The sequence below is a fragment of the Gorilla gorilla genome, chromosome 16 (assembly GCF_029281585.2).
Source record: "Gorilla gorilla gorilla isolate KB3781 chromosome 16, NHGRI_mGorGor1-v2.1_pri, whole genome shotgun sequence".
Lineage (NCBI taxonomy): Eukaryota > Metazoa > Chordata > Mammalia > Primates > Hominidae > Gorilla > Gorilla gorilla.
Window position 1 is genome coordinate 92,187,157 of NC_073240.2, and position 13,946 is coordinate 92,201,102.

The 13,946-nt window shown below is 43.2% G+C and overlaps 2 protein-coding genes across 10 annotated transcripts in view; one reads left to right on the plus strand and one right to left on the minus strand.

Moving 5' to 3' along the window:
* Window positions 1-11,494, plus strand: part of RCCD1 (RCC1 domain containing 1) — a 33,639-nt gene extending 22,145 nt beyond the window's left edge. For 3 of the 5 annotated variants that reach the window (XR_010131078.1, XR_010131076.1, XR_010131080.1), the window contains 4 exons: window positions 119-231; window positions 4,828-5,029; window positions 6,557-6,643; window positions 10,497-11,494. The gene's annotated coding sequence lies outside the window, so the exon portion shown is untranslated. The remainder of the gene's footprint in view (window positions 1-118; window positions 232-4,827; window positions 5,030-6,556; window positions 6,644-10,496) is intronic. The other 2 variants (XR_010131077.1, XR_008671817.2) reach the window with 1 other exon arrangement.
* Window positions 1-13,946, minus strand: part of PRC1 (protein regulator of cytokinesis 1) — a 29,001-nt gene that overhangs the window by 10,915 nt on the left and 4,140 nt on the right. For 4 of the 5 annotated variants that reach the window (XM_004056774.5, XM_004056775.5, XM_019010867.4 and 1 more), the window contains exons 2-8: window positions 7,558-7,690; window positions 6,883-7,005; window positions 4,621-4,854; window positions 4,372-4,542; window positions 3,757-3,906; window positions 3,123-3,270; window positions 2,049-2,185 (exon numbers count right to left, since the gene is read on the minus strand). In XM_004056774.5, the coding sequence (XP_004056822.1) occupies window positions 2,049-2,185; window positions 3,123-3,270; window positions 3,757-3,906; window positions 4,372-4,542; window positions 4,621-4,854; window positions 6,883-7,005; window positions 7,558-7,690 (1,096 nt within the window). The remainder of the gene's footprint in view (window positions 1-2,048; window positions 2,186-3,122; window positions 3,271-3,756; window positions 3,907-4,371; window positions 4,543-4,620; window positions 4,855-6,882; window positions 7,006-7,557; window positions 7,691-13,946) is intronic. The other variant, XM_055363126.2, reaches the window with a different exon arrangement.

A 13,946-nucleotide genomic window follows, 5' to 3' on the forward strand; every position in this document is an offset into this window, starting at 1 on the left:
GAGCAATGAGCGAGACGCGCAAAAAAAAAAAAAAAAAAAAAGTAAATTGTTAAAGCTTCTCATTCTTTTTAACTTTTCTTTTTGTTAACTTTTCTGTTTTTTACTGTCTTCTTTCTAGTCAAGTAATGCAGTGGGAGCGGGAGAGGAACAAATCTGTAACTGTCTGTGATCACTGACTTATAAACACCACTACACTCGGACCAGCATGTGTTTTCTTTTAGAACATATAAGGTATATCAGAACAGTAATGCAAGTATATAGCTTGTAATTATAAATTAGGTGTGTATACTCAAAAATAGGGGCACACAGGCAGAAAAATTTAGAAGATATTCTTGAAAATTAAATTGTTTCCCTACCATACTGCTTGATTGGTGACAGCCAATAGTTACTAGAGAGGATGGTAATTCATTTCTTGTTTTCTTCTTAAATATTGGCATGTCAGCAAAGGCTGCTGCCTTAGCTCCTTATTTACGTTGTTGTTTTTTTTTCTGAGACGGAGTCTCGATCTGTCGCCCAGGCTGGAGTGCAGCGGTGCGATCTTGGCTCACTGCAAGCTCTGCCTCCCGGGTTCACGCCATTCTCCTGCCTCAGCCTCCCGAGTAGCTGGGACTACAAGCGTCCGCCACCATGCCTGGCTAATTTTTTTGTATTTTTTTAGTAGAGACGGGGTTTCACTGTGTTAGCCAAGATGGTCTTGATCTCTTGACCTCCTGATCCGCCCGCCTCGGCCTTCCAAAGTGCTGGGATTACAGGCGTGAGCCACCACACACACCTGGCCTCCTTATTTATGTTTACTCTTCTTGTTGTAACCAGAAGTAAAGAATAACTGAGGACAAAGACATCTGTTCTTAAGCAGCTGTAAGATATCCCATAGTTCTCTCCACTTCTGAGTCCTAGTTTGCTGCCTGTAAACTTGAAGGAGTTGAATTCAGATTCTCTGAAGGCCCTCTGAGCTCTAACAGGGCCAGCATGAACCCGAGAACAAGGTCTCCCTCAATCTGTGCCCTACACGCCTCACTTGCTTTACCACAGTCCCTGAGCTCTAAAATGCTCTGAAGGAACCCATCCATGCTGCCTGTCAGAAGAAAAGGAATCAATACCCATGCAATATTCTAAGTATAGCAAAAGCTGGAATGGTAGAGAATGTTAGTTGCCTGCCCCAACATCCATTCTTCTCTCCTTCCTTAGTTTAACAGAACCAGAATTTACCTGGGGCAGCAATTCACCCTGCTTCACCAGCAGGTAACAGAGCATGTGAGCCACGGTGCTGTGAAGAGAGCCGGGAAGAGCTCTTGAAGGAGTGAGGGGCAATGCCTTCTTTGTTCCTTCCTCCACCACACTGTATGACATGTGCCATCAGGCCAGGCACGGTGGCTCACGCCTGTGATCCCAGCACTGTGGGAGGCCGAGGTGGGCAGATCAGCTGAAGTCAGGAGTTTGAGACCAGCCTGGCCAACATGGTGAAACCCCATCTCTACTAAAAATACAAAAAATTAGCCGGGCGTGGTGGTGCATGCCTGTAATCCCAGCTACTCGGGAGGCTGAGGTAGGAGAATCGCTTCAACCTGTGAGGTGGAGGTTGCGGTGAGCCAAGATCGCGCCATTGCACTCCAGCCTGGGCAACAAGAGCGAAACTCCACCTCAAAAAAAAAAAAAAAAAAAAAAAAAAGTGCCATCAGGGTGGGAGCTCTAGCAGCCATCCTGGCCCTGAAGATGAGGTCCACCCTTAGTGGTGGGGGAGCGCCCTGGGCCGGAGAAGCCTGGGGTCCTGCTCACTGTGCAGATCTGCCATGCCTGCCCCACACTGCCCACCTCTGAACCTCATTCATGCAAGAAATGCCTACCTTATTTAAGCCATTAATTTTGGGCTTTTCTCTTAAAAGACCCTGTAGATAAGCTTATCAAACAGAGGCGGTCAGCAGAAATTCAGAGAGACTTAATGATAAAGATGGGGTATCAAAAGCCTGGCAAAGAACAAAGCTAACTGGATTGATTCCGTACATGGCATGCTTTCTTAACAGTTAAAAACACAAAAACTAGGACAATACCTCAAACTCTAAGAAAAGCCTCCAGGTTTCTTCCCACTTCTGGACACCTTCAAAGAGTTCCTTGTGAACTTCATAGTAGTTTTTTAACCGCACAATCTCAGCATCGTGGAGCTGGAGCAGACTTTCTGTGTAGTCCTCTGCAAAATATAGGCCCAGTAGTTTAAAACAATTCCTCTAGTATTTAGTATCCAATTTTACGAATCCCCCATTCCCTAAAATGGAAATAATGTTTCCTTATAGTAAACTGATACAGGAAGAGGTGTGTGTGTGTGTGTTAGATATATAGTGGTTAATAAAAACCAGCTTTGTCACAATCAGCCTGGGGGAGTAAGGCCTAAGAGACTAGGATAGAGACTAAAATAATGTTGTCAAAAATCTGCATCATCTCTTGCCTTGTCTTCGGTTTCTTTCATATTCTGCTTTTCTGTCTTGCCCAGCCAGTAGAGGGGTGGATCACAGAAAATGTGCAAAAACATGTTGAATTTAGTTGGGATAGCTTCATCTTTATATTCAGTTCAGTTCAGACTAGAATTCAACTGGACTCCAGGAGTCAAGCTCCTTTTGGCTCAAACGTAGGCTCTGGCATTTACCATTATATGTCTCTGGGTTAAATTACTCAGCATTTATGTGCTTTAGTATCCTTACCTCTTGACATGAGGATGTGAAATAATATTAAGGGTTTGACACTGCACCTGGCAAAAAGTAAGCACCTGATAAAAACTTAAGCTTCACAGCTAGAGGCTATAGTGACATATTGCTTCAGAAAGCAAGAGACCAATATTTCCCAATAACATTTGCAAATGCTTTTTCATACAGGAATGGCAATTATGCTAAATGTCTTGAAAAGGTGGCTTTATCTGTTCAGAAAAGGATATACTTCCTGTTGAATGTCTGGATGTCTTAAAAACTAGTGAGCAGGCCACATGAAGACCCCACTTTTGGCTGGGTGTGGTGGCCCAACACTCTGGGAGGCCACGTTGTGAGGATTGTTTGAGCCTAGGAACTTGAGACTAGGCTGGGCAACAGAGTAAGACCTATCTCCAAACAAACCAAAGACCTCACTCTTGTACTAACCAGCACAGAAAGGGGCAAAAGCTTGTCTCTGCTCCTGGCTGTAAAAGCACTGGTCCCAGTACTGAACCAGCTCCACTCGAATTGCCTCAATCACTTTCTTCATGTTTTGCATTTTCAGTTCTTCCAACCGATCCACTTCTAATTGCAGCTGAAAGAAAGAAACTTGTTAAAGGTGGCTGTCATACTTTTATATTCACTCAGGTTTGCAAAAGTTCCCCCCCTTTTAAGTAAAATTATAATGCAAAGCCACAAAGGTATTATAAATCAACACTTTTTTTTTTTTTTTTGCGACAGGGTCTCACTCTCTCGCCCAGACAGGAGTGCAGTGGCGCGATTCTGGCTCACTGCAACCCTCCACCTCCCAGGCTCAAGCGATTCTCCTGTCTCAGCCTCCCAAGTAGCTGGGATTACAGGCGCACGCCACTACCACCTGGCTAGTATATACAGGGTTTCGCCGTGTTGTCCAGGCTGGTCTCGAACTCCTGACCTCAAATGATTCACCCGCCTCGGCCTCCCAAAGTGCTGGGATTAGAGGCATGAACCACTGAGCCTGGCCAAATCAACAACAGTCTTTATGACTAACACAGAAGTGCTAAGAGAAGACTGCTGACCCAGTACCCACTGGGTTTCTTACCGCTTTCCGGACCTTGGCCTTTGACCCAGACATAATGGTGGCCACAGCTTCTCTTTCTTCTTCAGGTATTTGCAACCTGTCCCAGAGCTCTCGGATTTGAGTACGCAGCCCCTCACACACTGCTTCATTTTGTGATTTCTGCATTTCCAGCTACAGCATAGAAAGCCAGTGTCACTCACGGCAAAGCAGCAGCACAGAGGCTAGCCCCCTAGCCTCCTGCAAAGAAATGTCTGGAGTAGAGGAGGAGGCACTTTCATGAGAGTTCAAAGTAGCATGTTTTCATGCTTCCTGAACACGAGCTGTAAGGCTGTCGGGATCTCAGACCCCAAGAATTAGCATTCAAATTTAGAACTGAAAAAAATTTTAATTGAACACTAGTCTAATTCAAATGACTAATATTATTTCATCTATAATTTCATTTTCTTGGAGCCATATAAAGGTTTTTTAACTGTTAAACAAAAATCAAGGTTGTATATCATATATTAGTATCCTTAGCTTCCCTCATTCTCTTACCTTACATTGTCTCCTTATTTAAGACTGAAGAAACAGCTGTCAGTTTTGTTCAAACTGCTATATACTACGGAGATCCTAGGGCATAATTTGAGAAGACAGTACCTGCCGTAGCAACTTTTGTAGTGTTGCAATATTCTCCAAAGACAAACAAAAGGCATCTTCGTCTTCACACACCACATCTCTTTCAAAGCTTGTGTCTGGGGTGTGGTCTAATTCTTCCATACACAGTATGATCTGTCTCTTTATACTGACAAACTCCTCACGCCTAGAAGCCTTTAAAACAAAGCAATTACAAGATACCTAGAGGAAAACCAAAGTGACTTTTAGGAAGAACAAATGTAGGCAGTGTACCTTTGTTTCCCTCAAAGTTGTCACATGTTGCCTGAACTGGTTCAGCTCTTCTAAGCTGGGCACTGAGGCACTGTCAATATCATAGTGGGGCATACAAAGAATTTCGCACAGTTCTTGATCTTGCTCTTGAAGTAGCTTCAGTTCCTGTTTTCTCTCCTTTTTCTGTTTTCGCATCAATTCCACTTGGGTGCGCAAATCTTTTTCTAGTTGCAAGATGGTTGTCTCTCCTTCTTCCTGAATAAGACAATGTACCACTGTTATAAGATTCCAAGTGAATTCCTTCAGAGGAAGAGAAGAACAACATAAGAAGGCGTGGATGACAGACTTTCAGTTAAACTAACAAGTCAACTCATGGTCAACAGAAAATGGCACAAAGAGGGTCTCCTAAGGAAGGTCCCAGTGAGGAAAGGTGAGTAAGTACCAGGGTACTTTTGCCCCCAATTTTAAAACTTGTGGTAGAATACATATAACATAAAATTTACCATCTTAACCATACGTGTGCAGTTCATTGGTATTAAGTACAGTCATACTGTTGTGCAATCATGACCATCACCTCCAAAACTCATTTCCTCTTGCAAAAGTGAAACTTCATACTCAAACAAATAAGTCCCCATTTTTTCCCTTCTCCAAGCCTGGCAACCACCATTCTACCTTTTGTCTCTATGATTAGACTACTCCAGGCACCAGGCACTTTTATAAAATGTGTAAATTGGCAGCCAGGCACGGTGGCTCACGCCTATAATCCCAGCACTTTGGGAGGCCAAGGTGGGCGGATCACGAGGTCAGCAGTTTGAGACCAACCTGGCCAACATGGTGAAACCCCGTCTTTACTAAAAACAGAAAAATTAGCCAGGCATGGTGGCAGACACCTGTAATCCCAGCTACTCGGGAGGCTACGGCAGGAAAATCGCTTGAACCCGGGAGGCGGAGGTTGCAGTGAGCCAAGACCACACCATTGCACTCCTGCCTGGACAACACAGCGAGACTCTGTCTCTAAATAAAGAAATAAATAAAAGTGTAAATTGGCTGGAAAGCTTGCTTTGGGTTAGCTATAGGGTGGCATGCCTAGCTCATATCTAAATACTAATCCTACTAATCCTATGAACATCGTCTTACCTTAGCAACAAAAACCCATCTGGTAGTCCCTGCTCTACTCCTAACTGGTTAACAAGAAAAAAAAAAGTGGCATTTTTTTTATAGGACATACACATTTTTCTTAAATGTCCTATACATTTACACAATTTCATTTAACATTGTGAACTAGGAACATCAGGTAACTTAAGGGAGATGTATCATTGTACACCTCACTTCTCGCCCAATTTCACATCGAATGTGAAAAGAGAAACTATGTCCAAAATCAATTATATTTATGACATTTATGTTGACTCCAGGAAGCTCCACTTCATGTTCTCTTCTGCCTGATTGCTCTTGGCTACCAAGTATGAATTATCCTTTGCCCTTTAAAGGTGGTCTCCCTCCTAAGCTAACTCCAAATAGATATCCAGGCAGGTCTTCCTGTAACAGGAAGAGGGACCTGAGAACCTTATGGGGTGTACTCATTGTCTTTCCAAGCTCCACATCTGTCCTAATTTTTATGATCCTGGCACTATTTTTACTGGTTCTAAGCAGAGATTTTCAGGACCCCATCTGTTATTCATTTCATCCTTGCTGTGTCCTCACTCAAGTCCCTGACTTGCAGTGGACCACAATATAGCCACTTCTCAGCTCCATACCCAGATGGATGTCATGGCATGCTCTGAAATGGACTATGCACTCCCAGTATTCCAGCTTTTGAGACATTTCTTCTGAAGAAGCCATTTTGGCTGGTTCAGTGGTATGCAGCTTCTGGGTATGATAAAACCCACAAAGGTTGGTTTTTTCATAGTATTCCTTTTAATCATTAGTTACTTTTGTTCCTGTTTTCATTTTCTTTCAGAGAAAGAACACTGCAGCACCATCTATGCCTACCTTTTTCTCAGCGTTTATAAAAAAAAATTCATATTCCCTACAAAGCAAAACTATGGTAAGCAGCAGCTTCTTTTTGATCATCTATTAATTGCTTCACCTCTTACCAGGGCAACTCTCTACAGAGGTGAGAATTACTCTGCTGGGCCTAATTAACCACACAGCATGTTTTCCCCACTTCTTACGTCTAGCTCCATCCCTACAAGGAAGCCTTCCATCTGCAGGCCCAAGTCAACGTTACTTTCTAAGTCTCAGGCCCCAGACAGATCCCCAGAGACCCTGTGGGCTGCCACGGACCTGAAATGGCTCAACATGTAACTCGCTGCACAGAGTGTTCAGCTCTTTCTGACAGACGGATATGCTTTTGATGAGTCTTTCCTTCAGGCTTTCCTCTTCAGCAATCATCATATCCAGGAGTTCCTACAAGAAGGAAAACAGTCCATAAGTTTGGGGCAATGGAGGAAAAAAACTCCCAACACCAATACCAAACTCCTCAAATTTCTTTTTTCTTTTTCTTTTTTTCTTTGAGATGGAGTCTCGCTCTGTTGCCCAGGCTGGAGTGCAATGGCGCGCTTTCGGCTCACTGCAACCTCTACCTTCCGGGTTCAATAGATTCTCCTGTCTCAGCCTCTTGAGTAGCTGGGATTACAGGTGCTCACCACCATGCCCGGCTAATTTTTTTATTTTTAGTAGAGACAGAGTTTCACCATGTTGATCAGGCTGGTCTTGAACTCCTGACCTCAAGCAATCCATGCGCCTCGGCCTCCCAAAGTGCTGGGATTACAGGCATGAGCCACCGCACCCAGGCTCCTCAAATTTCAAGAAGGGACTTCAAAACCAAACCAAACCAAACAGGAAGAGCCTGTGCTATCCTAATGCCGATGATCACATGTCCCTTCTGTATGCTGTCTCGGGTGAGACACCAACATCCTTACCCTGGTCCAATGCAGAGACCAGTACTATTCAACCCACCTTGATATGCTTCTTTACCACCTCAGTTCTTTGTAACCGCTGGTCCTCTGGAATCCCAATTAGCTCCCATATTTCCCGAAGGTGATTTAGGGCTTTCTGCAGACATACTATGGACTCCTCCGCCAGCACCTCACTGAAAACCAAAAACTAAGGCCTGTTAGTTACATCAGTCACAGCCTCTGGACTAAAAGCACTATTTTCGAGAACTAAAAAGACTAGCTTCTCAGTGGCCTCGAGAAAAAAACAAATTGAAAACAAGCATTCAGCTTAATTCACCTTTAACCACTCCCCATCCCTTTTCCTACCAAATGCCACTAGCAATTCAAGATTTCATATCATATTACATCATGGAAGCTCAACCTTCTGGACTTTCAACAATGATCTACCTATGGAAGTATAATACAGAATTATAAATACTTTTACTAAAGAAAAACCAGACAAAAATGTTGGTAAAATAAACTAACACAAGAACTTGCTGGTGAGAAACTCCTACAAAATGTTTGGCAATTTATTACTATTTTTTTGGTGTTTTTTTTGTTTTTTCTTTTTTTTTGAGACAGCATCTTGCTGTCGCCCAGGCTGGAGTGCAGTGGTGCGATTTTGGCTCACTGTAACCTCTACCTTTTGCGTTCAAATGATTCTCCTGACTCAGCTTCCCGAGTAGGTGGGACTATAGGCACGTGCTACCACACCCAGCTAATTTTTGTATTTTTAGTAGAGTTGGGGTTTTGCCATGTTAGCCAGGTGGGTCTTGAATTCCCGGCCTCAAGTGATCCGCCCTCCTCGGCCTCCCAAAGTGCTAGGATTACATATGTGAGCCACTGTGCCTTGCCATTTTATTTAATTAATTTATTTATTTTTCTTTTCTTTTTTTTTTTTTTTGAGACAGAGTCTCGCTCCGTTGCCCTGGCTGGAGTGCAGTGGTGAGATCTCAGCTCACTGCAACCTCCGCCTCCCAGGTTCAAGTGATTCTCCTGCTTCAGCCTCCCAAGTAGCTCAGATTACAGGTGTGTGCCACCACACCCAGCTAATTTTTGTATTTTTACAAAAACACAAAAATCCACCCACCTCGGCCTCCCAAAGTGCTGGGATTACAGGCATGAGCCACTGCACCCGGGCCTAGTATTCTTAAATTACAACCGGCAGCTCAAAGAATGGCTAAAGTTAAAAAGCCATTGAGATGGGGTTTCACCACGTTGGCCACGCTGGTCTTGAACTCCTGACCTCAAGTGATCCACCTGCCTTGGCCTCCCAAAGTGCTGGGATTACAGGCATGAGCTACCACACCTGGCCTATTCTTCTTAAATTACAACTAGCAGCTCAAAGAATGGCTAAAGTTAAAAAGCATTAAGTGTTGGTGAGTATATAGAAAAGTGAGAACTTTCATATGCTGCTGGCATGGTGTAAATTGGTACAACTATTTTAAAAACTGTTGGCAGTCTATCTACTAAAGCTGAACCCAGCAGTTCTACCTCTACATACATACCGAGCAGAAATGAACACATACGTTCACCAAAGACATATATGAGAATGGTTAGAGAGGCACTACTCATAATAGCAGGGAAACAGAAACAGCCTAGATGTCTATCAATAGAATGAATAGTACATTCCTACAATGCACTAATGCAGCAATGAAAATGAACAAACCGGCTGGATGCAGTGGCTCACACCTGTAATTCCAGGACTCTGGGAGGCCGAGGGGAGCAGATCACTTGAGGTCAGGAGACCAGCCTGGCCAACATGGGGAAACCCTGTCTCTACTAAAAACACAAAAAATTAGCTGGGTGTGGTGGTGCGCCTGTAATCCCAGCTACTGGGGCGGCTGAGGCAGGAGAATTGCTTGAACCCGGGAGGCAGGGTTTGCAGTGAGCCGAGGTTGCAGTGAGCCAAGATCGTACCACTGTACTCCAGCTTGGGCGACAGAGCGAAACTGTCAAAAAAGAAAATGAACACACTACACATGATATGGATAAAGCTCAAATTATTATATTTCTATTTTATTTATTTATTTTACTTTTTTGGGGTGATGAAATAGTTCTAGATCTTGATGGCGATTATACAACAGTATACAATTGAAACTACCTGTAAAGCGAGTCTGTTTTACTGTGTATGAATTATACCTCAAATCTTTTCATTTTTTTAAAGAAGTAAAAGAAACAACGAAAAAATAGTTGTAAGGGGAAGAGGAAGGAAAAAAAAAAAACACTTTAGGCTGAGCAAAAGCCACCAGATATGCAAATGTGTATCACTATGTGATTCTGTTGACAGAGAGTTCAAAAACAGGCAAAACTGGCCAGGCACGGTAGTTCACGCCTGTATTCCTAGCACCTTGCAAGGCCGAGGCAGGAAAACTGTTTGAGCCCAGGAGTTTCAGATCATTCTGGGCAACATAGTGAGACTCTGCGTCTTAAAAAAAAAAAAAAAAAAAAAAAAAAAAAAAATTAGCCGGGCACAGTGACGTATGCCCATAGTCCCAGCTACTCAGGAGGCTGAGGTAGGAGGACTGCTTGAGCCTGAGAGGATGAGGCTGCAGTGAGCTATGATCACTGCACTCCAAAGCAACACCCTATCTCAAAAACGAAAACAAAAAAAGCAAAAACAAAACCAGGCCAAACTAATCAATGCTTTCAGAAGTCAGGATAGTAGTTCTTTTGGCTCAGGGGAGGCAGTGACTGGTAGAGGGCTTCTGGGTTGCTGCTTACACAGGTGCATCAACTGTGAAAAATTCACTGAGTTTACACTTGATTTCTGTACATTTCTGAATGTATGTTATTCTTCAATTACCAAAAGCTTATTTTAACAAAAAATTATTTATCTAAAATACAAATTTAACTGGCTTCTGTATCTTATCTTTTAAGAACAGCTTACTTTAAAAATTATCACAATTAGTCTGCTTTACAGAACATTTAAAGAATAGAAATTTTTCTCCCTTTTCTTAGGTATAACAGGACAACTAAGACTGCCCTGGCACCAGAGAAACTACAATCTAGACGTGCTCTGCTTCCAGTCGGCCGAGAAGCCTGCAGCAAATCACCTAAACACTTAAGGTCTTTGTGTGCCATCCACACCCAACTGCAACTAGAGACTTTCATTAGCCCCTTTCTGTCTCAGAGCTTTCGGTGGTTCTACAAGTCACCAGCCTGGATCTCTAACAATGTGTCTCTCCAAAGATGTTAATACATTCACATCCAAAATATCTCCAGCCACGAAGTCCCAGTTTAGAGGTTGCCCATCCTTGTTGAAGAAACATTTCTACACAAATACCTGTTGCCTATACCAGATGGCCATACCAATACCCAAATACTGACAAACGTTTAAAAGAATTTACGGTACTCCCTTCACTTTAGAAATGTTAACAGTTCAAGTCCAACAGAACTTAAAGGAAAAAAAGAGAAATGTTAACAGTAAGTAAGGCATTTATTTAACATAATCTCAACTAAAGTCCAACTAAAGAGCTTCCCCAGGCAAACACTCCTTTTGCACTTCATTTTGAAGACAAAAGAATGCACAAGTTAAAATCCTAATATTACCATTTTATTAAAAATAACTTTTAAGATCCAATCTGTGGCCAATATTCGATCTGGATGCAAAACCCTGGCTTCCAGACAGGCCAGCCGGGGGCACTGCTCTGAAGGTCATTACTTAAGTATCCCAGTCTCCTCAGTCTGACAGACCTACCCCTGCCCAGCCAATCTCCACATAACAGCTAGTTGTTCATAATAAATCCCATCAGATCCCCGCTTAACTACTCCCCTTCAAAGGCCCCACTGCCCTCAGGAAATAGTTCAACCACCTTCTCTGTGGAAAGGCCTTCTAAAACCTCTCTCCGAGTCTGTCTGCTAATCTCTCCCACTTGACACTCCCCAGGTCTCCGGCCAACTGAACTTCCTGGGCATTTCCTGAACAATGCCCCTCAATAAATCACATGCAACTCTCATTTTCTGATGCCACCGTGCTTTGTACATTCAGTTCCGTCTATATGCCACCACCTCCTCTGGAGAGCTGTGGACTTGTCACTCACCATTCCCTCCCCAGCCCCCTAGTAGACCATAAACTCAAGGGCAAGGACCACCACATCTTATTCATCTTCATTTTACCACACCCTAACTCACAGTAGTTGTTCAATAGATGTAAAATGAATGGCCCTGAATTCCTGCCAAAGGGTCCTATGCTCCTAACCTACCTAACCTAATAGAGGTATTATGCACTCTGGATCCTGACGAAGGTTTACAAGCAGGGCTGCCTATCTCTGTAACACATCTAGAAGGTAAAGTGATCGTTTTTCTGAATAAAAATATCTAGCACAATGGGCAAAGAATCTGAATAGACATTTCTCCAAAGAAGATATAAAAATGTCCAATAAGCACATGAAAAGATGCTCAATATTAGTCATTAGGGAAATGCAAATCAAAACCACTTCATAGCCAACAGGATGGTATAATAAAAAAAATATATAGCAAAAAGTATTGGTGAGAATCTAGAGGAACTAGAATCCTCAGACACTGCTTGTGGGCATGCAAGACGGTACAGCCTCTTTGGAAAATAGTCTGGTAGTTCCTCAGTTGATTTTTTGTTTTTTGAGACAGGGCCTCACTGTCACCTGGGCTGGAGTGCAGTGGTGTGATCATAGCTCAATGCAGCCTCAACGCCCTGGGCTCAAGCAATTCTCCTACCTTAGTCTCCCAAGTAGCTGGGACCACAGACGTGCCATCATGCTTGGCTAATTTTTTTTTTTTTTTTTTTAAGGTTTGCCATGTTGCTCAGGCTGGTCTTGAACTCCTGGGTCCAAGCAATCCTCCCACCTCGGCCTCCCAAAGTGCTGGGATAACAGACATGAGCCACTGCACCCAGCCCCTCAGTTTAACAGAGTTCATACAACTCAGCAATTTTATTACTGGGTATTTGCCCAAAAGAAATGAAAACACATTTATACAAAAACTACACAAATGTTTATAGCAGCATTACTTATAATAGCCAAAAAGTGAAAAAAAAAAATACAAATGGCCATCAACTTATGAATGGGTAAATAAAATGTAGTATATAGGCATACAATGGAATATTACTTGGCAATAAACCTTGAAAACATTATGCTAAGTCAAAGAAGCAAGTCACAAAAGACCAGAGCTATGGTTCCGTTTATATGAAATATCCAGAATAGGTAAAAAGCAGATTTGGGGTTTGTATGGTTTTTTGAGACAGGGTCTTCCTCTTTCACCTAGGCTGGAGTGCAGTAACACGATCATGGCTCACTGCAGCCCCAACTTCCTAGGCTCAGGTGATCCTCCCACCTGAGCCTCCGGAGTAGCTGGGACTACAGATGTGAGCCACCACACCCAGCTAACTTAAAGAATAAAATTTTTTTTTAGGCCGGGTGCGGTGGATCACTCCTGTAATCCCAGCACTTTGGGTGCCAAGACCGGCGGATCACGAGGTCAGGAGTTTGAGACCAGCCTGGCCAATATGGTGAAACCCCGTCTCTACTAAAAATACAAAAATTAGCTGGGTGTGGTGGTGGGCACCTGTAATCTCAGCTACTCGGGAGGCTGAGGCAGGAGAATTGCTTGAATCCGGGAGGTGGAGGTTGCAGTGAGCTGAGATCACGTCACTGCACTCCAGCCTGGGTGACAGAGTGAGACTCCATCTCAAAATAAATAAATAAATAAATAAATAAATAATTTTTTTTTTTTTTTTGTAGAGGTAGAGTCTCTCTATGTTGCCCAAGCTGTTCTTGAACTCCTGGGCTCAAGTAGTCCTCCCACCTTGGGCTCCCAAAGTGCTGGAATTATAGGTGTGCGCCACCTTGCCTAGCTGAAAAGTAGATTTGTAGTTGCGGCTGGGGAGAATTTGGACCATGGGGTGAAAGGGGATTGACTGCTAATGGGATTTTAAAGGGGTGATAAAAATGTTCTAAAATTGATTGCAGTGATGATTGCACAACTCTGAATATTCTAAAAATCACTGAATTATACAATTTAAGTACATTGTATGGTATGTGGATTATACCTCAAAGCTGTTATTAAAAACATCTTGGCACATAATCTAAAACTTTTTTGGTTTCTTTTTTCTTTTTTTGAGACGGAGTCTCAGTCTGGCACCCAGGCCGGAGTGCAATGGTGTGATCTCAGCTCACTGCAACCTCTGCCTCCTGGGATCAAGCGATTCTCCTGCCTCAGCCTCCTGAGTAGCTGGGATTACAGGCACACACCACCACGCCCGGCTAATTTTTGTATTTTTAGTAGAGACGGGGTTTCACCATGTTGGTCAGGCTGGTCTCAAACTCCTGACCTCGTGATCCGACCGCCTCGGCCTCCCAAAGTGCTGGGATTACAGGCGTGAGCCACTGTGCCCGGCCCATAATCTGAAATGTTTTTGATTTGTGACTTAATTGA